Below are 27,152 nucleotides of genomic sequence, written 5' to 3' on the forward strand. Positions count from 1 at the left end.
TATAGTTAGATATACTTAGATTTCTAAGTGTATTATAGGACATCTGTCAATTTGCTGTGTTATAAGCTGCAGATAAACAGTAGGAAACAAAACAACAGTATTTGAGTTTTGATTGCTTTTATTTCAGATTGTATATAGAAAGGAATGGCTAGTGCTTTGATTGGGGTTTTTCTACTTTTTATGTCTAATTTTAACGAAAGGATCATTTCCAAAGACTATTGAGACAATTCTTCAGTTTGTTAGTATATAATGTCATACTCATGATAATGTAATCATCAGTAAGCCTGTCTTATTTCTGAGTAGTAGTGTTGAAATTCTGGAATGTGAACTGTTCTTTTTAATTTTAATTTACATATGCTTTCTAAACATCAGTGACCTATGCAGCTAAAACTGGTTAAGGGATGTTCATCAGTATCCCTGACTTTTTAAAATAATACAAACGTAGTGGTTGTCTACACGGAGCTTAAATGCAAATTGCCTGTGCTGTATCTTGAGCCAATATTTAAAAGAGATTGTTAAGCAATGCTTGGCAGTAATTTGGGATATTGTTCAGTAATTCTTTAGAAAATTATATGGTGACACATACATCCAGGGGATACATTGTACAGTGTAAAAAGGAAAAAAATGGTAAAAATATGTGGTAATTATGTAGAGGTTAATTGTAGCATTCAGTAGCATGCTAACATGTGTAAATGTTTCTTTCAGGAATCTGGGGATGGGAAGAATTTACCAGAGTCCAGAGACTCAGATACTAAAAAAGGGCAGCATGTTCCTGCTCGGAAAGGATCACAAACTACTGCAATTCCTCGGCGGTCCCCTGAAGATAAAAATGAAAAAATAACTAAAGAATCCCTTAGTACAATGGAAAGGTCCACAAAATCAGGTACCAAGGTTTGGGGTTGTCTTCCAGGCTGCAGTTCACATCTGTGTACAGTGAAGGATGATACCTTTCTTTATAACATCAGTTTTTCAAATCATGTTCCATACTGGACGTGATGATGATCTGAAGAGTTGTTTGTTTCCATAACATTTATGATCTTTATTTCTCATTTCTTTTTCAGTTTTATTTAGTAGGTAGATGTGTCCTAGGTAGATGTATGTTTCCTGTTTCAATAGTAGAGGATGCTCACATGATCAAAAGTGGGAGAAAAAGTACACAGACATCTCTGTATTAAACTTTATTTTACATTCTATGAGACTTTGAAATACACTTTTGTGAAACACTATGTAATGCTTTGTATATATAAAACTGGTTTAATTGCTATATAAACTATATTTTAACTTACTGATGTCTTTTGATAATAATTAATAAATTGACAATTTTGTCAGCTCATTTCAGAGGAATTATATTACTTGCTGTGTCATCAGACTTTCATCTAAACTTCATTTGAAAGGTTGAAGGGACATATTTGCCCTCCCAGCAACCTTTGTCCTCTCCCCAGCTCCCTTCCAGGAAGTATTTTTCTTCTAAGGTCATTATAATGTGAAGTTGTTGTTATTTGGGACTGAAATCTCAGCAGCAAAGCTAGTGAGATTTTGTGTGAGAACTGTGTCTTTTACTCTGAAACTCAGGCTTTGAATTTTTGTTTAAAAATACATAACTTAGCTCTTCTGGTCTTTTGCCAGTGCTGATGCATTCTAGAAATCTTTATCAGTCTTCAATTTGTTCAATTTTTTTCTGACTATAAACTGAAAAAATTAATATTACTTAGTTCCCATTTCTTCCTTGAATTGAAGGGTGCTGCTCAAAATTAGTGAAATGTTCACATGCTGACACAAATGAGCTTTCAGTTGACTCTCTGAAAATTAGTAATTTTTCTTTAATGATTTTAGTTTGATTAGACTTATCCATTATTTGAATTATTTATGACACAAACCTTATAATGACCTTGAGTGTTACCTGAATCAGAAGCTGAGATTATTGTAATTGAAATAATTTTGATGACTAACAGATGCAGAAATGCTAAGTTTAATGTAAAACGGTATTTTGAAGTAAAGTTTATTGTGCTTATATATGCTTCATACTATATTATTTCTTAGTTTATTCATTGAAAAATGAATCTATGCTGTTACAAAATTTAGAGTCAAAAACCATACTTAAGATCAAGCTAATGAACACTGGTCATCTTAATTTGGTGTAAATGAAAATAATCCAAATCAAAGGGCAAACCCCCTGTTTCTGCTAAGGAAGTTTTTGTTCTGGATTAATCTAAGTAACATAAAATCCAAACCAAAGAAGAAAAAAACCCCAACCAAGCACAAACCATCCATCCTAGGGGTCCAGTCCTTTTTCTTGAGGATCAATTCTTAGCAGTTTAAAAATAAAATTTCATGAAAATAATTCCATCACCAGCAAAAGTTTCTAAATAAACCTGCTTGAGTATTTTACAGTTTTTAACTGTGTTTTGATAGGTGTGCATGAGAAACAAGAAATCAAGAAAAAGAAAAATGAGAAAGGATCCATTAGTGCACCACACCTGCCAGCTGTGTCAGCTTCCAAGCCTTCTGCTGATCAGATAAGACAAAGCGTTAAGCAATCTCTTAAGGAAATTCTTATGAAAAGGTAAAGATGTATTAAGAAATTCAGTTATTAATTTGTATTTGTAAATAGTTTCCTTTGGAAGGCAAAGGAAAAACTGTTACTTATTTGGATGCATTTTGTAATTTTTGCTATTGCGTTCTCTTATAGATTGACAGACTCCAGTTTAAAGATTCCTGAGGAGAGAGCAGCAAAAGTTGCCACAAGGATTGAAAGAGAGCTATTTTCTTTTTTTCGAGACACTGATGCGAAGTATAAGAACAAATACAGGAGTTTAATGTTCAATCTCAAAGATCCTAAAAATAATGTATGTGTGATTTGTCTATTGTTCTTTGCAGAAATCCTTGATTTGTTGTAGATTAAAGGAACAGTCTTCAGTCTAGGAACATTATCAATCCTCCTGCAGTTTAACCAGTTTGGGTTTTTTTAGGTTTCCATAGTTTTTTGATGTTGTTTGTTCTTTGGGCACTGAATGTCCTCTGTGTTCTTCCCCATCATTAATTCTCCAACTACTTGCTCCCCCATACAGTTTTGTTTGGTTTCAAACTGTAGTAGATATAGCTTGCCTAGTTTTTTGTTTCTCTTTACCACTGATACGTTATTTAGATATTCCTGTCTCCCTCATAATTCTTTGCTGTTTACTACACATACTGTTTTTCTGTCCAGGTTCTTCTGACTCTGCTTTTTAACACCCAGATTTCTCAAGCTTGGTCTTCACTCTCTGTTCTGCTTTATATGAGCCCATTATTTAACATCATACCTCCTCAGCTCCTGCCTTTTGTCCTTTATCACTTATTCAGATCAAGTTACTTTGTTTATAGTATTTTGCCATTACAGTTAGCCAATTGTGAGAACCTCTATCTTAACTTTTATCTTACACTTCTGTTTTCTCTTTGCTCATACTGCTAAAGTAGTTGGTTGTCTTTTTTTTACCCTAGGATTTCGTTTAGTCAAGAAGCATAGATATCCTCTTTGATGGCTTCTTCCCTTTATTGTGTAATGCAGAGGATTTGCACCTTTAAAAACAAAAACAGTGAACTGAGTTACTGCTGCAGTGGGCATAAACTCTTACTCCTTTGAAGCAGCATTTAATTATACATTTAATCATTAAGAGTATATGTGGATACATTGTTTGTAGAATAAATGGAGCTCTGGAATTAAGCTTTTTATGTATTAAGTTTAGTACTGCTTCCTGGAGATAATTACAAACCCACACACTCAATTTAGCTGTACAGAGCATGTTGTATGTAACTTCTCTGATTTATTTCCTGCTGCCAGCTATTTTTGTCTTGATAGCAACTGTTACTTTTCTTCTTTCTTCTAGATACTATTTAAGAAAGTATTGAAAGGAGAGGTTACTCCAGATCATCTAATAAAAATGAGCCCAGAAGAATTGGCTTCCAAAGAGCTGGCTGCTTGGAGACAGAGAGAAAACAGACATGTGAGATTTGTCAATTTACGTTGTTTATTTGACAGCCTAAGCATGCGTAACTTCCGTTTGCAGGTTAAGTTATGCAGAAAGAGCAGAACGGATGTTGCAACCAAGCAGGAGGATCTCTGTAATTAATTTAGTACTCAAAGCCCAAAGATGTTGGTAGGACAGAAGTGAAAGGAGTATAGTCAGTTTCTGAGGGGAGGAAACCATATACTTTCCTTTGCATTGCAATTTTGTTGCTGCTGGCTCTTTCTTCTTTCTGTCTCAAAGAAGGCTTCTTAGTCCTTATTTTCCACAAGATTCTAAAGCTGTTGCTGGAGCTTTAGAAACACCAGTTTCTTAAAGAGGGAGAAACAGATATTGGACAAACCAAACCAAAGCGAACTGGTGTTGTTTCTAAGTTACTGCTGAAGCGTTACAAATCACTCCCCAAGAAGTAAATCCAGAGCTGAAGTTGGAAAAGCAGCCTAAAAGGACAACGAACAAAAAAAACAGGCAAAAGAAACCCAAGAAAGTGTAGGAAGTTTACTTAGGTTAGTTTAGGCATGACTTCTCAAAGCAGAAAGTCACTCTATGTACTGTGCTGAGAGTTTAGAAGGACAAACAGGAATAAGAGGACCTGTATTATTTTGAAAGAAAATTCCTTTTTTGTTAGACATTGCTCGATTTATTTGTTGGGCATTTAGTCTGACGATAAATGCAGCTGCTTAGAAATGGCCACTAAAAATTTTCTAGTTTACAAAATCTGGATTTAATGTTGACAAGATCTTTGGTATTTATATTCCACATCATAAAACCTAAAAGCACGATGTTTGGGTATTGTAAGTTCATCTGTGTGCTCAGAATAAATGTTTGGTAATAACTAATTTAGTAGAGTGGGATGCTGTTTTAGAAACTGCAGTGTGCTTTGCAATAGTAGTTGTTCCTCCGTTTTTTCCTTGTCATTGCACATTGTGGCTAGACCTGTTCATGAATCATAACTTTTTGCTACTTTCTGTGGAAAAACACTTGTTGATGATCTTGTTTCAAAGGCCTAGAAAGAATGAAAAGTTTGTTTATTCTGTATCTATCCAAAGCCCATCTTTTGTAGTGGAACTTTTTTATATTTATTTTTATAAACATCAGTGAAATTCTGAAAAGAGACCATGCAAAATAAAATTCCACTGCTATGAGAAATATCTTCCCAAAAAAGTGTATGCTGCTCAAAAAATTGCTGAAGGGTCCTAATTTTTTCAGAGAAATGCTTCAAAATTTCTAGAAACATGTAAAACAAACAGCGATCACTTGACTGTATTTTTCATGTTACTATTTAAGCAAGGCATTGAGACTGCTACTTAATAATTTTTTTTTTTATTTCCCCAGGATCTTCAGAAGTATGTTGGTATTTTTCAGACAGATAAAGCAATCATAGAATTCTTGTTTGCTTAGTAAATTAGGCTTGAGATATTTAGCACAGCCAACACAACCCCTTCCTGGTGTAAGAAATGGAAATGTTCTTTAAGAGGCAATATTAGAAATAATGGATTATATTTTATTTTATTGCAAGAAGGCAAAGCAGCAGTGCTATTGGAATTAGTATCTCCATTACTTCTAAAACTACCTTTACGTTTTTTTCTTGAGGGGAAGCATTAGGTTTATGTACTAAAAACCAAAATATTGAAAAATTATACAAATTTGCACATATTTATATCCTATTATTATGGGAAAATAATGGATGCATTGTTTTTCTTTAGCTCTTGGGAAATCAGAATTACCAGTATGTTAATTCAGTGTTGAAGGTTTGCTTTATAACTTATTTAAATGAGTGCCTGGTAAGTACTTGCTGCTATGCTGTAGGAGAAGTTAGACAGGCTGCTTCCATGTTTGCTTTATGAAACTACTTGATACTTGCAAAATAAGAATGTATTACTTTTCTTCCTAGAGGATTTCCTAATTGCTATACTGTTCTCTCTTATATTTCTGGATTTTCAAATTTTACTGTATGGGAATAATTATACATAGCTACTTGTTTTCACAGACAATTGAAATGATTGAGAAAGAGCAGAGGGAGGTTGAAAGAAGACCTATCACAAAAATTACTCACAAAGGAGAAATAGAAATTGAAAGTGAGACACCAATGAAAGAACAAGAGGAAGTAATGGAAATTCAGGTAGAAAAGAAATCATGGCACTACAGTGTGTACCATAGGCAATATGGTTGTGAGGTGTTTTGTTTATGATTCTGTTGTTCAAGTCTATAATTGTCTGATAGTTTTTCTTTTATCTTTACCGACTTCTTGGCATGGTGATTTTGTTGGTTTCTTTCCTTCTATGTTGTGTCTGTGACTGTATGATGAATTCTGGCAGTAGCAGAAATTAGAAAATATTCCAAATGGTACCTGAATATATTTGAGAGTACCAATTTAGTTATTGTAATGAATTTGAAGATTTTTTGATAGAATTTTAGGCTGTGTAGCTGAAGGAAGAGCTTTATGTCTGAAGGGAGGAAAACACCATAAAACTTCAGAACAATGTTAGGAATATTAACAGAGGGATTAAAAAAGCCTAACTGAATATGTGTTTGACTTTTCTTAGGAACCTAATACAAAGTTGTTTGAGAAGTCAGAAGAAGCTGAAAAGGATAAAGAAATAAACGAATCTGCATCTCCAGACACCACAAGTCAACATAAAAATCATCTCTTCGATCTAAACTGCAAAATCTGCATAGGTAATTTGGGAAAGCACATGAAAATAAATAGATGGCACTTCTATAATTTTCAGTCATAAATCTCAATATACCTCAAGAATTTAAATAAATATGGGTTTTTACTTAGCTTGCTGATAAAGTTGTGGAAGGAATGTTTTACTTCATAATTTACAAAAGAGACTATTGAAAGGATAGTCTATTGGCATAAACTTGTCTTCTTTTAAAAAAACATCTTCAGAGCGTGCAATCCCTATGGTGGATTGAGTTACTGCTGTTGATTCCTCATTTGTTTATCCTGTACCATTGCAGTGGCAAAATTTTGTTTAATACTGTATAAACATACACAATATAATAATTTATACAGGGTGTAAATTTGTAAAATACGTATCTTATCCCGCTTCAGTGGCAATATGTAGTATTTTTGGTGTATCTTCCTTGTGTTCAGAGAAGTTCAGAGGAAGTCCTCATTTTGTTTCTTTAATAAAAAATGAAAAAAGGTGCTTCCTTTTCTGCAGGCAGAATGGCACCACCTACTGATGATCTGTCAGGGAAGAAGGTGAAGGTGTCTGTTGGGGTTGCACGGAAGCAGTCTGACAATGAAGCAGAGAGCATTGCGGACGCACTCTCCTCCACGTCAAGTATTTTAGCTTCAGAATTACTGGAAGATGATAAGCAAGACTCATCAAAGTCATTCACACCTCTCCCAAAGTAATATTAGCTGTAGAAGCAGTATTTTTAAATGAAAGACCTTATTAATCTTGTTTAGCTATTATGTCTAAAGCTACTTTTTTAGTCACGTTTCATTAATCCATTTGGGTACTTGAAGTCGTACACCTTTTTAGAATGGAGTTCTCTGCTGAAGTAAATGCTGTTCATTTATATACATAACACTACATATATTGCTGTGATTGCAAACTTCTAATTACCATATAGTTTACTTTTCCCGAAAAGCCAATATTTTCTCGTGCAGCAAGGTTTAAAAAGAGTTACAAAAAATCAGTATATAAATTTCATATTGTCTTTTGCTGTTAAGGCACGTAGTGTATATATAGTGCTGCATTTAAATAAGTGTGTCTTTGTATATGCGTATATATAAATTCAGGGAATTTGATATTGCTCTAAACAGAGCATTTACACTGATAAATCAGGCTAGTTTCAAATTCCAAAGTAATGCTTTTCCAGAAATGGCAGGTAACAGCATAACAGCAGCTTGTTTGATGTTTTGCTGTATTTGCTGTCAGCTCTCTCTTCATTTTCTTCCACTCTGCTACTCACTAAAAAGGAAATTGCAGTTTATGAGGCTGTTTCTTTCTGGTGGGAGAGAGGCTTTTCGAGAAAAACATCCACTCCCAATTGTTTAGAATTGACCAGAGTTCATGCTGAAATTTTGCCTTTATCAGGACAGTGTGATCTTTTACCAAGGATAATGAACTTTGGTTTTTGAATAGCTTACAGCAAGTTCAAGGTAATTTCCAGTGTAGTCAGAAATAAACATTGGTCACAGTGTTACTGTAACAGCACAACATCTGGTTCTACTCGGCAGCTTAAAACTGCTAATAGCACGCCTAGAATATTTTGATAGCAACATGTTGAAATGTGTAGTCTTTTTCATAAGCAAACTCTCAGGTTGAGAAATTTTCTCCTGTGAAATTATTTAAGTCATCCCATTAATGTTTTGAGCTGTTTTGTTGACAAAACGAAGGCTTTTTTTCAAAGGCAGGAAAACCAGTTTTTTACATGAGGAATTAGGAGGAGGGACTCACAGAGGGTGTGGAAGTGATTCATAGATGAGAAGACATGAGGAGCCAGCTTGTGGTACAAGGAGAGAGTAGGGTGACACAGGCATTCAGCTGGTGGGCAGACAGTGGTGGCACAAAATGTAGGAATTAGGAAAGCAGTATAGGTCAGCAGGCAGTGTGTTGTCATCTTTTACCTGTGGCAAGGGAACATCTCTCTGGCTCTGCAGTACCTGTATGCGTTTGTGTCCTCTTGAGTATAGCATTTGATAATTCTCAGACTAAACAACTTCTCTGTTTTTAAAAAATACTGACTAGGGAACTAATGTGCTGCTCATCTGACTATTCCTGTACCATAGAGCTACTCTACTGGAAGATAAAATATGTGGTTGTCTGCCTGTCTTTTTTTGTTGACACTTCAGTATGCTTAAATGAAAAAGAAAATTCTTGATAATACTGTATTTCTGTGATAAAGGAAAATTAGGATTTACACTGTCTTGCATGATAAATCATCTTGTAAACTGAGTGGGTTTTTCGTTTGTTCTTTTTTTAGGTCAGAAACCCCTGGTACTGTGGAATGTGAAAGTTTGTTTCTGGCACGCCTGAATTTCATCTGGAAGGGCTTTATCAATATGCCTTCAGTAGCAAAATTTGTTATTAAGGCTTATCCAGTTTCTGGCTCCTTTGAGTATTTAACAGAGGTATTTATATTTATTGAAAAGAATTAATTTATTAATTTTACCAACTTATTTACCTTGTAGGCTAATATTAGTATAATGATGGAAGACAGTGAGGCATGATCATTGTAGTGAATGAAGTATTTGTGGGAGGACATAGGTTAAGGTCTGTATTTGTAAGTTAATCATTATTCATTACATGAACCTCTGGTTCATCTTCCCATCTATAACAGAAACCTGCATAACGGAGGGTTTTTTTGCCCATCTGTTGGCAATTCTGGTCCTAACCTTGCATTGTGACTCAATTGTCTCTGAAAAAAAAGTTCATGTAACATTCTCTTCTGTGTCTAAGAGACTGGAAAAGCACGTAACTGCTTATGATAGTTGTCTTCATGTCACAAAATAAAGATCAGAGAGCTTATAAGGCACAATTTTCCTTCTTGACAGCTACACAGGATGTGTCAGCCTTCTAATTAAAAGAACTTAGGTCTTCTGTTAATAAGAGTGTCTTTATTTGCTGTAGATCTTCAGGGAAGTGCAGGCCATGCAGTAATCCTTAATACTGAAGGATTCTTATATGAGTGTGATACGCTTTGCAAAACTCTTTTACTTTATTTCAAAAAAATTATTTTTCTGAAAGTCTGTTTATTTTGCTTGGGAATAGTGAACTCAGTAGTATCCAAGAATTTACATATTTATATACATGCGCATGTAGCTCATGTTTTCCCCTCATGATGATGATTTTGAAAGTTTATTATAAACATAGGTGTGGAGCTCTCATTGTGGTGTGATGTGATGAATAGCTTGAGTGTTCCTAGAGCACAGTACAGTTATGTTTGCAGTTAATGTTACCAGAAAGGATAATTTTGGCAAGGTATAGATGAACAGTATTGAATGATAACTAATTTATTACATATCATTAACTTTGTACTGAAAATCTAAAATGTCGAAAATTTAATTTTTTTTCTTCTGTTGTAACTTCTACTGATATTTTTAAATTACAGTTTAAGAAATAAAAGAACTAAGTATGTCTTGAATTTTATGAAACAGATACTGGATGAAGGACATACCACAAGATTTATTTGGATTCACATTTCTCTTGTCCTTTCTCATAGGATTTACCTGATAGTATTCAAGTAGGTGGCAGGATATCTCCCCACACTGTCTGGGATTATGTAGAAAAAATCAAAGCTTCAGGGACCAAGGTAAGAATTTTACCTAGTGAAGACTTGCTGTTCAATATGCATCTTAGTCATCCTAAAGATGCTTGGTTTTTTTCTCTCTGAAACATTTGCCAAATATGTGAACTCTAGGAATATCTCATGGTTATGTTGAATGGCATGGGTAGCAGCTGCTGGCATTTATTTTCTTCCTACCTAACCTTAAACTGTCACCTGCTGTTTGAGAATACCTGTCTTCGTTTGACACAGTAACTCATCAGGAATGTTTGGATACCACTTCACCTCTCAAGTGTTACCCTTTCATTTTCAGTGGAGTTACATTGTGCAAAACCATCTCAGTGGCTCTTTGCCAGACTTGTCCCACTGTGTGCCGGTTGTCCTTGTGGTGGGGAGCCCAAAACATGAAAGTCCTTTCCAGGTGGTGTCTCACAAGTGCTGGATAGAAAGAAATAGCTGTTCTGACACCCAGATTGCAGTAGGCCTTCTTGGCATGGATGCATCACCAGTTCATACTGGGCTTGTCCACCAGGATCCCCACATCATTTTATGCCAAGCTGTTTTCCAACCAGTCAGTCCCCCAGCCAGTCCTGGTTGGGGTTACTCCAGCTCAAAGTGCAAGATTTTGCATTTTGTCTTTGCTGACATTGACAAAGTTCAGCTTGTTATTTCAGCCTGCTTACGTGCCATCTCAGTTTTGCAGAGACTGTTTTGTCTAATCTTCCAGGCTGTTCAAACAGCATCAGCTCCTGAGCTGGGCTTTGGGCATAATTCTGGGATCTGGTATTCCACTATTATTAATGGATGTCTTGGACACAACAGACTACAAAACACAGCTTTCTAATAATGTTAAGGGTAGAGAATGAAATAATTCATTGAAAGCTGGCAAGCTTCCCTGAAACTTGTTATTTAGCTGGCTGTTAAAAATATTGGCTCTTTTGTCATGTACTTCAATGAATTTTTTCATACTAAATGCTTTCTACTTGTTTTATCTAGTTCAGAATTATTTTTGGCCATGTTTCTGCTCCTTCTGTCTCTTCTGTTCTCTGCCATTTTGGCGTGGGTTTTACTCCTCAGCACTGCTTTTTTAAATAAAGAGCAGTCAGTAAAAAAAATAACATTTCACAGAAAAATATTCTTGACCATCTTTTTCCCTCTCATTCTGTAAACAGGAGATCTGCGTGGTTCGCTTTACCCCAGTAACTGAAGAAGATCAGATCTCCTATGCACTGTTGTTCGCCTATTTCAGCAGTAGAAAACGTTACGGTGTAGCGGCCAATAATATGAAGCAAGTGAAAGATTTGTACCTCATCCCTTTAGGTTCCTCAGATAAAGTCCCTCATCATCTTGTGCCTTTTGATGGGCCTGGTAAGTACAGCTTGGAATTTGGAATTTTATTATCATAACACTCTTTAAAGAAGTTGGCAACAGAAATATAAGAGGAAATAAAATTTTAAAATGCTGGTTTATTCAAATATGTAATGAGTTTTCCATAGCATTATTATATTAGTTTCTTTGAAAAGACATTAATTTCCCCTTGCTAGATTATTGTGATACACAAAGATCAAAAGATTAGTGTTTACAACCGTTTTTTATGTCTGCTATCTTCTTTCTTTATTCTAACACAGGAGGCTTTGTCAATGTCAGTAAACTGAATCACACAAGTGGACTATGGTAGAAGGCATAAGTTCCAAATTTATACTGTCAATTTAAAGTAGTGTTTTTCATTATTTGAATTGTTTTTATCTTTTTTCTCAAGTATTCCAAAGTTCTTTACAAAAAATACATTGAAAGTTTAAAATATAGATGGGCAAGTAAGAAAAGGTTCTGAAATGGCACTCAGTTGATCTGTGTACACCTGAGTTACTTTACATCAGTTTATCTTGGTTATAAAAATTTGTGGATGATCTTTCTTTTTGAGATAGGCAGGGCCAAAATGAAGAGAGAATGAGCTACAACTCATTTTTCTACCATTAAATGGAACAAAATAGATAGTGATGAGGTGGGTAATAGTATGCCTTGAAACACAGCACCTTTCCTGGAATGAGGGAATAATTTCTGAAATTTGCTCCTGGTAAATCTTTGAAGAAGTATGTCTAACACAAATTGATGAGGAGACTTACTGTTTGCAAGTGCTCTGTTTGCTTACTTTTCCCCCTATTATACTTTGCTACCACTGTTACCATCTTGTAGCTGGGTTGGACTAACTTGATGTTTAACTTCTGTGCTGTTTCTGATGAGATTAGATGTCCTATATGTCTCATATTCATATTGGAAGTTATAGTCTACTTGAACCAATCTTAAGTTGCAGTGCTTGAAGTTATACTTTCAATACTGGAAATACATATTTTTATTATTTTAAGTGTTGTTAATGTTTAACATGACAAGCAGAACAATTTCAAATGCCATAAGATTAATACTTTTCATAGTATTTATTTAAAAGTATATATAGTATATATACTTTTCATAGTATATTTTCATAGTATACTTAATGAGGGTTATTTTTGTTAAAGTTATTGCCTTAACCAAAGTACAAAGAGATGATAAATTGCTATTGCAATTTTGTGCAGGGATTGAAATACATCGACCAAATTTATTACTGGGATTGATAATTCGCCAGAAGATGAAGAGGCAGATTACTGCTGTTTCAAGTGTTACCAGTAGTTTTGCAGATGAAGCTGCTGAAAGTACCTTGAGTAGCTTGCCACCAGAGAAGAAAAGCAAGCCAAACAAACCTGAAGTCTCACATCATGATTTGGCACTAGAAGAAGAAGAGGAAAATAATTTTTTTAATTCCTTCACAACTGTGCTACACAAGCAGAGAAATAAACCACAGCAGTCTAATGCAGATGATGCTCCAGCAGTTATTGAACCATTGGTGGAAAGCACCAAACATGAACCACCAAAGCCTCTCAGATTTCTTCCTGGAGTCCTGGTTGGATGGGAAAATCAGCCTTCTACTCTGGAGCTAGCAAATAAACCATTGCCAGTGGATGATATTCTTCAAAGCCTCTTGGGTACGACAGGGCAGGCGTATGAGCACAGCAAGTCAGAAGCAGGTCCTAGTGAAGACATACCATTATTAAATGAACAGGCAACCTTGAAAGAAGAAACCATGGATGTTGCTGAGGTAACTGCTGAAGTTGGTGAAGCAAAGACTGGTTTGGATGATCCTCAAGAATCCACTAATGCTGGTGCAACTGCGGATGCAGCAGCTGTAGGGACCTCAAGTTCTTCAAGAAGTGTGGGTTCTTTGATAGGGCTGAGTCTTAAGGGAAAACCTCCAGATGTTTCCACAGAAGCATTTTTAGCAAATTTGTCTGCTCAGGCACAGAATAAGGAAACTGAAGAAAGTAAAGAAAATGACCCAAAGCGACAGATACCAGACAAGGATAGTGTTGCACAGGAAGTAAGAAGGAGCACAAATTCCAGCTTTTCTTCCTCATCAAATTCAGGAAAAAAGCCCAGTGAGAACAATGTTAATGTAGGCTCTGCTGAGGGTACTACTGCTAATACCTCTAAATCACCACCATTTATTAATCTTAAAAGAGACCCACGACAGGCAGCTGGACGAAGCCAGCAGACTAATATTTCAGAAAACAAGGATGGAGATGTTAGCAGAAATGAAGACCGACAAAATGCTTCAGGAAATGATCAAGGAGAACCAGAGAATAAACAACTTTCTGGAGAAGGGGCCTTAAACCTGTATCAAAGTGAGGCACAAACCACTGAGACACAGCTCAGTTCAGCTGCAGCTAAGGCAGATAACACAGTTGCATCACATGCAGAAGATACCAAACACTCACAGGAAGATGGATTGATGCAAAACATTGAAACAGTGAACTCATTTAGAAGGGGACCAGCCGTAACTTCATCTCATTTTGAAACTGAAAACCCTTCTCGTTCTGAATTTATTTCCAAAGTCCCAAGCCCTATTGCAAGTGGCAGCTTCCCATCTGTTGGACCTCCACAGCAGAATTTTCAGCATTCTAAATCTAATCCACCTGGATTTCAGTTTCAGGCTCCTGCACCTCATAACTTCCCTCCTCAAAACAACCCTATGTTTGGATTTCCTTCTCATTTACCACCTCCACTTCTTCCTCCTCCTGGCTTTGGTTTTCCTCAAAATCCAATGATGCCATGGCCACCAGTAGCTCATTTATCAGGTCAGCCACCACAGTATGCCGGACCCATTGCACAAGGGCTACCAGTGGCTCACAAACAATCAAGGTTTTTGGGACCAGAAAATTTTTTTCAGAGTAAAGACAGTAGGAGACCAGAAAGACGCCACAGCGATCCTTGGGGCAGAGATGAACAGCATTTGGAGAGAGGATTCACTAGAGGAAAAAATGATCGACAGAGACTTTACAGTGAAACCCATCACCAAAAAAAAGACAGACATGAAAAAGAGTGGAGCAACGAAAAATACTGGGAACAAGATTCTGAAAGAAACAGGCGCAGAGACAGAAACCAGGAAAAAGAGAGAGAGCGGAAGAGTAGAGAAGAAGGACAGAGAGACAAAGAAAGAGTGCGATCCCCACACAGTGATAGAGCTGCTGATGGAAAAAGCCCCAGAGAGACTAGAAATCCAGAAAAAAAGACAGAGAAGCCTAAAAGTGATGAACAGGCTCATGAAAAAGATAAGGAGAGGGAGAAAAGCAAAGACAAGCATAGAGAACGAGAAAGTGAAAAGAACAGAGAGAGACATAGGGACCACAGTGACAGAACTAAAAGCAAAAGGTAAAAAGATGCAGGCAGTCTTTTAAAATCCTATTTAAATAAACTGTTAGAGTAACGTTGTAAAAGTTTGTATGACAAAAAAAAAAAAAGAGAGCCTGCTAGGATTGTGCCATTGTTTTTTATTCTGTGTTGGTGTTTTGCAGAAACGAGTCTGTGTTTTGGTACCACTCAATGTACCAATACTCATCCTTTTTTTCATTATACCAACTATCGCTAGAAGTAGAAGTTTAATATTTTAAAAATTTTACATTGCTGTATATTCAAAATTTTAAAGATTTCTTTTTATTAATATGCAATAAAGGCTTAGGAATTTTCTTAGCTGAGAAAGTTGGCTTTAGTCAAGTCTGCAATATAGTTGCTGCCTTTGGTAATTTGTGCTCTCTTCTGTTTTAAGATGCCCTGATAATTTTAAAGGTCGTTTTCATACAATACCCTTGTTTTTAAATTGCACTGTTTTTAAAGACTACAGCAAAGCCTCAGAATCCACATGTTAAACAAAATGTAATATGCTTGGTGGTGTGAGGAGTTTGGGGTTTTTTTTAAATTATTCAGTAGTACAATAAAAACTCAAGTATATTTCGTTATATTATATTTCAAGTTTTTCCTAAGCATCTGAAGCAGTTTGTGACCAGAAATTGGAAGGCTGAGCTGCTCAAATGTTACTTCTTTAAACTGCACTTGTTTTAATAAGAAAGCATTTCTAACCTAAATTCTTGAAAATTATTTGTAGTAGTAAATTCATTTCTCCCACCATTTTCCATGCTTCAAAAACCTGAATACCTAAGCTTGTACATTACTTTGTGTTTTGCTATCCTTTTTACTGTAAAATGTAAATATTTTAAGGGATATTTTGATTCTAAAATGATAAAACTTTCTCACATACTGTGTGTGTTTGATTTCATAGCTGTGAAACTGTAGGCTAAATGAATATATAAGGCTGAGTCACAGAATTCCACATTTGTTGTATACTTTATAGCTCGGTTTGTTTTGAGTTTTGGAGAACAAAGAAGGGGGGGAGAAGGGCAAAAGTGTTTGTACACTTGGGACTTCTGGTAACTTGGTATTTTGTGGACTACCATCCACCAATGCCAAACAACATGCAAATGTGAAAACAAAATCACCTACTCTAATACTTTTTAAAATACACTGGGCATTTTATTGAGTCTGTCAGAAACAACAAAAATATTCCACAGTATAAAGAAAAACTGAGGTTTATTGTTCTGGTTTTCAGTGTTTTTGTTTTCTGCTTTGAGTACACAACCTTACTATGCTGCTGACAGAGCATTTTGCACTTTGCGGTAGAAAAGCCTCTTCTTTCAAGAAAAGTCTTCCCAGTTTAACAACATCATAATTGTTAGTTTTCATTATGAATATATTTTAAGGTAGATTTTTACTGGGATACCTTGCAAGTAACTTCATGGTCAAATTGGCTAAAATTAAAAATCTTGCACTGAATAAAGGAGGTGGTAGATTTTTGTTAAGTGATGTTTCTTCATCATTGAGAAGACTAATTAAAAAAAATCCTCAGTAGGTAAAGTGACATTCAAACATCTTTAAAATAAAATTAGTCTTTTCCAAATAAATTCCATAGTCTGTAAAGCAGTAGTGCTGTTGAATATATCTGGTAGTAATATACATGTGTTTTGTTGTTTAAATATTTGCACCGAGTTCCTTAGGCACAGAAATGCACCAAAGCATTTTTCTCATTTTTGGAGTGAGTTTTAAATTGACAGCTCTGCATATGAAGATTTTCTTTTGATCCATTCAAAAGTAGTCTACTCCATGGTCACTGGTGATCTTCCTCTCACATGTGCATCCATGTGCACTCTGCAAATAAACTGGAAGCAGTGAAAATTGCAACTGCCTGTATGGAAGGGATGGGAATGCTTTCCGCCAGAACTACCAGAAATAACTTGTTTAAAAGAGTATGTAAACATTTTTCAAGTTTGCTGAGTGCTTTGCCACCTGCCTTGTGTATGTAGAACCTGAAGAGAGCCACAGTAAAACAGCTCTTGAGGGAGAGTTTTGTTAAGTGTTTAAATTAACAAACAGCAAAAGTCTCCAGGATTTGTTCCTAGGATGTGAGTTAGTGTAATGGGAATAAATCCTGCTGCTACAGGAATAAAGGATTTTACTTCTGCATTGCCTTCAGTCACTCCCCTTCCAACATTTGTGTTAGCTGGAAGTGCTCTGATTACTTGTTCCTTGTTTTACACCGAACCACTGCTCAGATCACAAAAGGCAGTGTGGACTGCTGAGGAATTGCCAGTACACCAGAAGCCCCAGAGAGAACAGGATAAACCTTAAATGTGCTCCCTTCTCCAGCATCATGTGGCTATAAAAGGCTCTGCTTAGAAAAACTGGAAGAGAAGAATCTGGGGACAGCTCAAATGCCAGGTGGGCTTCATGAGCTGCGTTTTGGGAAGAATTGCAGAAGCTCTTGCATCGGGCTGATCACATGGGGGCTCAGAGCAGCAGAAGGTAGAATGAACCTCACAAAGATGTTCGCAGATGCTTAATTAAACATCTTGAGGTAGCTCCGATGCACATTACTTGTCTTTAAGTCACCTGTAACTGACTTGTCAGTGCTTTCATTGCTACAGGTTAAGTATGGTGATGTGGAAGCAAGTGTGTGTCACCTAGTTTTAGGTGCTTGTGGTCTTTGCTCCATAACACACCCCATCCTCACTTCCCTCTCCACCCCAAAATAGTTATTGTTTCTGACAGGTGCATGCTGAAGGCTTGCATTCAGAGAATTTCTATGCAAGGAGGTAATGGTTTGCTATGTGCTTTTAAGCAGTAGTAAAGTGAAAAAGAAAAAGATATTAATCAATCACTATTATTTTTATTTAATAATCTTACTTATTTAGTAAGCCAGCAGTCAAATGATAAATGTAGATGCCATTGTACATTATTGGTATAAGCACATTAAAATAGAATTTTTTTTTTTTTTATTGCCTACTAAAGTAGAATATAACTCAGCTTTATGAGAAGGAATTGATTTTTTTGTATTTGTGTATGGACAGCTCTATTGATTTTTGAGATTATCAATTAATGAAAAATATATTTGCAAAAATTTGGTTTACTATGACCAAAACCTCTGTACTCATAAAATTTTGAAATACCATTTAGGGGCATATAAGCCAGAAAAGTATACGTAAAGTAGAACAGTTATTGGACTTTTTAAGGTCTTAAGAATAAGAGTTACTTGTAGGCAGACTGCCACACTCCAGTTATAAATCATTAAAGCCAAAAGTAGTCAAATAGGGGAGACCTCTGCTGGAGAAAACAAGGAGGCCTGTTTCCTCTCTCTAAAATTATATATGTTTTTTGTTTCTTAAAATTATTCTTTAAGAGTAATATTTTAGCAGACTTAAGAGAGGCTTGAGTTCTACCCTCTTACATATATACATAGAGGATGGACACAGATGAGGGAGGGAGAACAACTTCATTACCTGATTAGATTCTTTGTGGGCTTAACAAGTAATTATAGCTGTTGCATTTTTAAAAATTCTCATTACAATAAATGTGGGTTGTGCCTCAAGCACACTGTATCTTCCCCCACCAATTTCAGTTTTTAGACTAGACCTTAACATTAGAAAAGAAACATTTTAATAATATTCAGGAGTTGGAGAAACAGGTAACAGTTTTCTCATAAAGCAACAAACAACACTTGAATGATGGTTGGCTTTATAAACTAATCCCTACCTTTTTGTTTACAATACTATTTCCAGCACAATAAAGAAAAAAACCCTTCAGACTTTCCCGTTATTTTAAAGTAAATGCTAGAAAATATATATAAGTAATTCTAGGAGGAAAACAATTGATCATATTTTATATGTTATTAATACTCCACATAAATTTGTCTCTTACTACTTTTTAAGTGCTTTCCTATGTTGGTTGCTGAGTCATACACTGCCAGCTAACACAATTAACAGGAGGAATAGGAATTTTATCCTTTTTAAAAGAGTCTTGGACAGTTTTTTCAATTAATTTCCAGAATTTCCATCATGAATGTTGTATCCTTCTGCTTTCATTAGCTGAATCTTTTTAGAATCTTGGAAGAGCACAACATCTTTAATCTTACCAATGAATTCCTCCTGAAAAAGCCCTGTAGTGACTATATTGACTTTCCGGCCAATTTCAAACCCACCAAAGTAACAAATGCCACCATAGTTTAAAGCAGTGTATTTCCTTTGTGGGTCAATATCTTCGAAAAGGATTAGTTCCTCATCAAGATAAACCTTAATACAAGTTTGGTTTTGAACTACAGTAGTGAAATGCCATCTTCCATCAGAACAGGTTAGATACTTCCTATGAATTAGAGGAACAGAGATTCTTTCTCCAAGATTAATCACAACTTTTAAAGTTCCATTGGCAAGACCAATGGCAAGGAAGTCATTATCTTCATCTTCACTTTTTCCCATCCATGCTATTAAGCCTTCAGTTTGATTAGTAGTAAAATTTAAGGAAAGGCGGCTGTACTGGAGGTCTCTTTTTCCATAAAAAGGATCTGTGTATTTAATGTGGGAGTTACCAACAAACTTTGCTATATAAAATTTGATTTTGTTATCACAATACTTACCTGTCCAGCCTAGTGCACATGCACAGGTATATGAAAATGAAGAAGGTTGTGGGATACAAAGCCCGTGAGACCCACACATGTTTTGTGAACAGTGAATAGATTGTTCACACTTGGTCCCTGTCCAGTGTCTTGGGCAAGAACAAGAAAACCCAGAGTTTCCAACTTGACATGTTCCATTATTTTTGCACACAGTGTAACCACAATCTGTTCCATCACAGTCACCAATGTTGGCTCCACCCTTGGGGTCAGTCACGGTAAGATTCAGTTCCCTGTTGTTTATAACAATTTCTCGAATACAACCAGTGAAACCTGTGGGCTCATTTTCTATTGCCATTGGATTAACAAGGTTTAAGGAGGATACCCCTCCAACAAAAAAATCTGAGTGTGTGTCTAGTGCATTCATTCCAGGACTAGCTTTTTGAGTAACGTTAATCCCATCCAAGTCCAGGTAGCCTTCATTACCAACTCTTCCTGCATTGAGTAAGTGCCATGTATTTCCATTTGTGTGGACCTTCTGAAGGGTCTGTAGGATGACTGTTCTGTCTCCAAGGTTGTAGCGTAGCTGTATAAATCCATTTACTAATGATATACATAGAAAGTCACCTGTAAGAAAACAGTATAAAGTATTTTTAATTTTTAGAGGGGTGCACTGAAGAACAACATATTAATGATTCTGATGCTTTCATGCCTGCATTTCCTTGTACCATCATTACATCTAAATCACACAGAGAAGTGTTCCCTAATGAGCTGCTTTTAGCCTTTTTTTTTCTTTCTCATTTTTGGAAACTGGGTTTATGTTTGCCTCAGAATAAAAAGCCCAGCTTTCTGAAATGCTCTGCTTTTGTTCAAAAACTAGATAACTGTGGTAGGAGGAAACAGGATCACTTTGGTGTTCAAAAAGTGTGAATCAGTGTTCCCATGGAAAAGAAAAAAGCTTTGACCAAGTTACAAAGGCAGAAATACTCTCAACTTCAGTATGTTGAATAAAGGCTTGATGGATTTGTCAGTTTAATGAACAGTTTTGTCTGCACCAGACATACTCTGCTTTCCCTGAAGGCTCCTTTTCACAACAAGGATGTTTTGGGTTTAATAATCTGACAGCTATAGAAACAGGTACGCTTTTTATTGCGTTGTTCTTTTAGAGGCCTTTGTGACAGGAAGTATTAGAAGGGAGTTCTCTCTTCTTGTACTATCAGTGTTTCTGGCCTTGTGGGCAGTGTAAAAGGAGAGAGAGTACCACTTCAAACTGTACTTTCAAGCATGAAGAAGGAAAACAGGGAAAGGATAGGAAATGGGAGCTGGAAAAGTTTGTAAGGGCAGCAATAGAGCCTAATAGGGGAAGGTGACAGGGAAGCAGAAGAGGACAGCAGAAAAGTTTGCAAATTAAAGTCATGTTCTCAAATTTTTTGAGGCTTGTCTGTGCAATTTAACTTTTATATCTTACTTTTGGAAATAATAGGCATCAGGTTGTTATCAATTAAACTGGTAAATATGTTTGTTAAATTTGAATGCAAGCTTTCCTGATAGTTACCAGTCCAGTTTCCTTAAAAATTCAACATTCCTAAGAGTGGACCTATGGTGAAGTTTGCTTTCAAACGTGTGTTTAATTTTTGAGTAGTTCTAATCCGTGTATTACATTGCTGGTAATTGAATGGCTTAATTTACTGAGGGCTTGTGAAAATTGCTAAAATTATACCTCCCTATTCAAGAGATGATCAGGTTGCAATTTAGGCGGGCTGGAGATGTTTCAGTTATATTAGTGGCTGTAGAGTGCATACTTCATGCCTCACCTTCCCTGCTCCAGATGCCCATGGGAAGAACATGAAAAAAGTTCTTCCTTCTTTCAGCTCTGGTGATAGCAGAGCACTCTGTTTTAGCTTGCTAGTTGCAGTTGTTATGATCTGTTTTACTTCCCTGTATTTACTGTTCTTTTCGAGGACCTTCCTTGTTTCTTTTTTTTTTTCCAGAAAATCAATGTAATTTCCTTCACTTGTGATTTCTCCTGCTTAGTGATGTGGCTTTAAGTCTGCTTGATTTTTCAGCGCATAGTTTGAATGCACTGATCTTGCTTTGTTTCAGCAGCGTACATAACCTGCTTGTCTATGTCTTTTATCAGGCCCTCAATCCTAGGGTAGGAAAGGAGCATGAGGAAAAGTTTCTGAGCTACCTCTTTGGCAGCCTTCAATCCCCTCTCCTCCCTGGACATGCAGACTTGCGTAAGGACACAAGTACTCATATTTTGCTGTCTAGGAAGGAGGAAGACCTCTGGCCAGGGTTGCTGTTGGATCTGACCAGTAATCAAGACCTGGAGAAGCTGGAAGTTCTCCAAGATTTTCTGGTCTGCAGGGGAGGGTTTTGGTGGCTTTGCACATTTGACAATTATCTGTTTTGGAATCTTACTTAGTCTTATTGCAAGAACAAATCTGTGTTACTGAATCTGCTGTCTGCAGTGTAAAGAGGTTATCACTGAATACTCTGTTCTGGCATAAATTTGAAGCCTCACTTCAAACTGGAGTAACTTCTGAACAAAAAAATTACACTTCCAATTTCACCTCTCCCTGAGGCCTTTCTTATTCCTCTGGTTAGACCCTCTCTTTTCACAGATGACTTGCTATTTTAGCCATTGGCAAGAACAACAGAGTATTGAGATAGATTTTAGGATCTGAAAGTTGATCCTAGGGTGCGGTCATTATTTCTCCATGAAGTTCTCCATGTATCATAGGGACAACTGGCTGAAAACATCTTAGGGCTGTCATGTAAAGTGCTGTGAGTTTGCTGTCCAAGAAACTTCCTGTTAAAGTGAAGGAAATGATGGGCTTGTCTTTGATGCTTTTCAAGTAATATTTTCGACAGAGGATCTACATCTGCCCTGTCTCAGAGGGCCAGATTGCACAGCTGGAGCCTGCGTGGGCTGATGTCATCATAGGAGTTGTATCACCAGTTTAAACAAATGGCATTCTTGCCACTGATTTTCCCTTCTCAGCAGTCTGTATAGAAGACCATGAAGCAAGCATAGTAAATAGTTTTTTTAGTATTTCAATTTGATCATAGCTCAGACCTGCCTCATTTAACCTGTGGCCAGAGACCTTTCTGAGGAAGCTGACTTTGGTTAAGCATGAAGGAGATGACATCCTTAGTTTTTCCAGCACTAGACTGCATAGCTGGTCCCTACTTTCTTGAAAATATGATCTGTGCACAGGACACACAACTTTACTTCTGGCTTTTTAGATTAGCAGGTCATTTAATATGGGCTATTCATCTTCATCAGTGGTGTCATAACAAAAGCAGAGAGACTCCTGAGACAGGCACTCACAGTTGTTCTTTTGTTCTGCATGCAAGTCTTTGCCCATCCTGTTGGATGCAAGGAACTGTAAAGCAACCTGTGTCAGTAAGGTTGAATCTTCTTTTGAAGTAGGCCATTGTAGCTTAGCTGGGCCTTTAAACTGCAACATGTCAAGACCCTGGGCATTGAACAAAATTATTAACAAAATTTAGTTCTGTTCTTATGCACCTTCTTGCCCCTGTAATATTCCCTGTTTCAGTAAAACAGTGATATTTTTTTTATAGCCCAAATGCTAATTCCCTTCTTCTCAAGGGAAGGGAATTTGTAGCAGGTATTGTCTTAAGGAAGAACCTGTTCTGGAGATAAAACAGCATTTCTACCTGCAAGTCCTAGTTTGGGGTTTTCACCAAGTGACTGAAGGTCAGAGTTGCTCTGCCTCAGAATGGATTGTCTCTATTTCATATTAGAAGCCAGAACTCCAAAGAAGGGGTGAATTTGTCTTCGTAACTTTACTTTTACATTTTTCTTATGTGTACAAGTCTCACCTGCTGCCATACCAAATGTCAGAATTCCCAGAAGGCTAGTCAGCCCTGTGTCTTGAGCAGTCAGTTCCTAAAACTGGGAAATAACGAAAAGTCTCCTAAAAGTACATCCAACTACTGCTGTGAGATCTGGATTATCTGTAGTAGTATCTTCTTATATGACTCCTTATGATGAATTCTGAGTGCATCACAAAATTTTTCAGCTTGCTACTAATATGAATATGTATGTAAGTCTCTTCAGCAAATTGGTTACAGTCTCACAGTCAAATTTTAAGTGCTTCCAAATGGTGACAATGTCCTTTCATTCATTTGTTTAGTCTTTATCTGGACATGCAGATGTGTCTGTATACCCCCATTCTACAATCATGCTCAAGCAGTATCAACTCCATGCTTCTATGTTATCATAGGAAGCTCATGTACATCATAATTTGTCAAAACTTGGTACAGTTGGAAATGCATTCTAGGAAGATTGCACTCTCTTTGGAGATGTCCTATTCAGCCCAGAATCATCGCTGGAATAAAAAATGTAATACTCAATTAACACAGCTGTGTTGGGCAAAGATTTCTGCATTTACTGCCTACACTACCAAATATGCCTGATACAGATGTATTTCCTAGGAGGGCTGAACACAGTGTCAGTGTCTCAGGCTGGCACTCTATGAGCTGGGACAGCATTCTGGATGGTATTTTTAATGTTTCTGTTTCAAGGTCTCTTCGCCACAGTGACTTCAGTCTATCCTTGTGCTCTGGTGTGTGTGTGTGTAAGGCAAGGCCTTTCTTAACCTGTTAAAAGAGTACCTGAGGTTTTTCCTACTCTCCACTGAAAATTAAGAAGGATTTCCCACTAGTTTGCCAAAGGAACTTCCAGAACATATTTTTAAGTGACTTCTGTAGTAGTGGATGCAATCTTGTACTCAGTGGCATTCACTTTTTTGCTGCTATTGCCATAGTCTCAGTGATACACAGATGCAGGTGTCTCTGAAGGTTCCCTGTGTGCTGGTAGTCACTGATTAGTCCTGAACTACTGAAGATTTAGATTCCTTTAAGCATGTGTTGCTTGTCTTTTGTCTCATCCTGTTACTGAGCAGGAGCCTCTATGCTAAGCTGAAGACAGAAGCTTTGATGAGCTCAGTGGTTCAGCAGCTTCTTGCAGCTTAAGCATCCCAGGAGCCCTACACTGTGGTTTCCTGGTTACTGAACATCTACAGTCTTGGTTCCTTTATTTGTTTCAGAGCCCCGAGACAGCGCCTCTGGGTGTATGTTTGCAGTCTGTGCCTTCTGTTGGTTTTACCTCACCCTTCTGTCCTCTAGCTCAAGCCCAGAGTGCCAGTTTCTGTCACTGTGGCACTGAGTAGCTCTTCCTCCACTCACCTTCCACCATTTTTTCCAGAAGTTGTTATTGATCATTGGCACCATCTTGGTGGCAGGGCAAACATTTGAGCCTTCTATCCTCATAAGCAGTAACATTCATGGGAATCACTCCCAGTTAATGAAACCTCTTACTCTGGGTTCTGCTATATGCTCATTTTCATTCCAAACTTCATTACTTCACTGTAATGAAGTGCCTGTGTCTCGAGCAGTATTGCTGCCTTGTATTGGCATGATGCATCCTGTAACCATCACAGCTCCAAGAGCTATCTGCTCACTGCTCCTTCCTGCCTTGCTGAGCTGAGTTCACATTGCTTTAATTCTTTTTTTTTTTTTTTTCATCATTCTGTTTTTCACAGTTTTCCTTTCATCCTGTTCTCCTGTATATTCCATGGACCTGAACCACAATCTCTTACACTGTCACCCCTTACATAATCTTCCAGGAGCAGAACTTTTCTTGTCTAGAAGGGGTTGAAAGAGCCCTATCAGCCTTCAGCTGGATGGCTACAATCTGTAGCCAAGGAAGGTGATGCACGCTGGTGTCCACCTGAGAGGAAATCTAACTGACCAGCAGTTGTCCTTCACATGCCTCCTGAGCATTTCCAGTAGCCAGAGTAAGGCCCAAGGTCAAGGAAAGAAAACAGGGAAGAAAAGGAAGAGGTATAATGGGGTAGAATGAGGGAACAAAGAACAGAGAAGAGATGAGCCTTTTTCCCCACCCTCTGCAGCTTCTGCTGTTAATTGCTAGCTGGTAATATGTCAACATGGTTGAAACTGCCTTCCTTTAAGTTTGTTAACCTTGTCTTTGCCCTTGTCTGAGTGTGTGCATGCAGTTAGGTGCCAGCTGGCTGACAAGGTAAAGGAGCTTGTTGCAGCTGTTGTAACTTGATCTTTTACCTAGGGGTGACCATAGCCAATGCCCCTAACATGCACTCAAAGGAGTTACCCATGGATATGTTTTCATGGATTATTAGAATTTATTCTGCTCCATGTGTGGAGTTGTAGCTCATGCAAGACTGAAAACTGATGTCAAGTCAAGTCTGTGTATTTTTCAAACCATGTTAAAAATCAGTGTGTCAATAGGTAGAGTCCAGCTTCAGTTTGGAGCACCATCCCATAGCAGGAAGGGCATAGCCGGGATCCAGAGCAACCCTGCAGACAGTGATGCCCATGTATCTACAAAGGGATAGGCTCTTCTCTGTTTGTAGATTAGACTATTCAGCCTCACCTTTCCAAAATGCATTTCTTCTTTGTGAAGAAATGTACTGTGCTTCCTTTAGTCATCACTGTCACCCTGGCACATTTTGGCAGCTGGAAGGAGCCACCTTCCTTCAGCAGTCTCAATTTGCCAAACATTTTTTGTTTGCTTGCCAATGTCAAATGGGTAACAATATGCAAATGGGTAACTTCATATGCAACAGATTTCAAGACGGGGGGGGGGTGTTTTGGTGGGGGGGGGGGGGGGGGGGATGTCTGTTCTGTCACACAGCTGGCTGCCAGTTCTGCTTCCTACACTGCAGTCTTAGTCCATACGAATGATTCCAAAACTAGTACAAAGCAGAATTTATGTCCCTGTCAGCTAAGGAAATATGGCTGCAAAGAGAAAAACACTTAACCACTCAAATTCTTGTTTTAAAAGTGAGTGGATGATCAGTTTCTTTCTGATTAGGAAAATAATACTCCTGCCTTTTAGGTATTTAAAAGTTCTGAATATTTCCAAAAGATTTTAGTCCAGTTCCATGATTCAGTTTTCATCATAAGCAATGTTTTAGAAAATCATGCAGACATCACATACTTGTACTGGCATTCTCTTATTTTCATGTTATAGATTTATAAACTGAAATGCCTTAAATACCAGGAGTTAAAGTTTTTAGTTTTTCAGACCGGGTAGGTGACAATCTGGCTGATTGAGAGAGAGACAGAGAACTGCTGTTGTAAATGTTGAGTGTCAAATTTAGCATGAGTCATCCCATTCTGTTTATTGACCTGACTTCATTCTTAGTCACCTGGCATGACTGTTCATTCTCATCTCTTTGGGGAGCAAACCTTTCCATCACCCTGGCCTGAACTCTGGAATAATGCAGGCAGTCTATGGCATATTCCACTTTTGCTAGCTAAGGTAAAGCTTCAGTAATGCTGTGACTCAACAAAAAAGCAAGGCTCCTTTTAAATTGCCTTTTACTCAGAGTGCCAAGGCCTCCAAATAGTGGCTGCTGTGTAAATGGACTGACTTATATACCTTGTTCAAGCACTTGGTGGGCATCCAGCAAGCCCTGTCTGAATTAAAGGCTGTTTAATCATTAGGAGTCTCATGCTTTCATTGGTAAAAATAGAATGCACTGCCCTTGAGAAAATGTGAAGTGAGCTGGCCTTCTACAAACAGT

At 37.2% G+C, this 27,152-nt stretch overlaps 2 protein-coding genes across 9 annotated transcripts in view; one reads left to right on the forward strand and one right to left on the reverse strand.

Moving 5' to 3' along the window:
* PHF3 (PHD finger protein 3) overlaps positions 1–17,129 on the forward strand; it is a 51,275-nt gene extending 34,146 nt beyond the window's left edge. For 7 of the 8 annotated variants that reach the window (XM_041477513.1, XM_041477512.1, XM_041477511.1 and 4 more), the window contains 11 exons: positions 706–883; positions 2,413–2,563; positions 2,690–2,846; positions 3,864–3,980; positions 5,992–6,123; positions 6,548–6,680; positions 7,157–7,367; positions 8,949–9,096; positions 10,188–10,277; positions 11,423–11,618; positions 12,821–17,129. In XM_041477513.1, coding sequence (XP_041333447.1) covers positions 706–883; positions 2,413–2,563; positions 2,690–2,846; positions 3,864–3,980; positions 5,992–6,123; positions 6,548–6,680; positions 7,157–7,367; positions 8,949–9,096; positions 10,188–10,277; positions 11,423–11,618; positions 12,821–14,994 — 3,687 coding nt within the window. In that variant the 3' untranslated portion in view covers positions 14,995–17,129. The remainder of the gene's footprint in view (positions 1–705; positions 884–2,412; positions 2,564–2,689; positions 2,847–3,863; positions 3,981–5,991; positions 6,124–6,547; positions 6,681–7,156; positions 7,368–8,948; positions 9,097–10,187; positions 10,278–11,422; positions 11,619–12,820) is intronic. The other variant, XM_041477514.1, reaches the window with a different exon arrangement.
* A 1,683-nt stretch (positions 17,130–18,812) lies between these two features.
* EYS (eyes shut homolog) overlaps positions 18,813–27,152 on the reverse strand; it is a 610,207-nt gene continuing 601,867 nt past the window's right edge. Inside the window, exon 39 of the mRNA XM_041477332.1 lies at positions 18,813–20,178. Coding sequence (XP_041333266.1) covers positions 18,980–20,178 — 1,199 coding nt within the window. The 3' untranslated portion in view covers positions 18,813–18,979. The remainder of the gene's footprint in view (positions 20,179–27,152) is intronic.

Source organism: Pyrgilauda ruficollis, unplaced genomic scaffold (genome assembly GCF_017590135.1).
Source record: "Pyrgilauda ruficollis isolate IOZ18807 unplaced genomic scaffold, ASM1759013v1 scaffold40, whole genome shotgun sequence".
Lineage (NCBI taxonomy): Eukaryota > Metazoa > Chordata > Aves > Passeriformes > Passeridae > Pyrgilauda > Pyrgilauda ruficollis.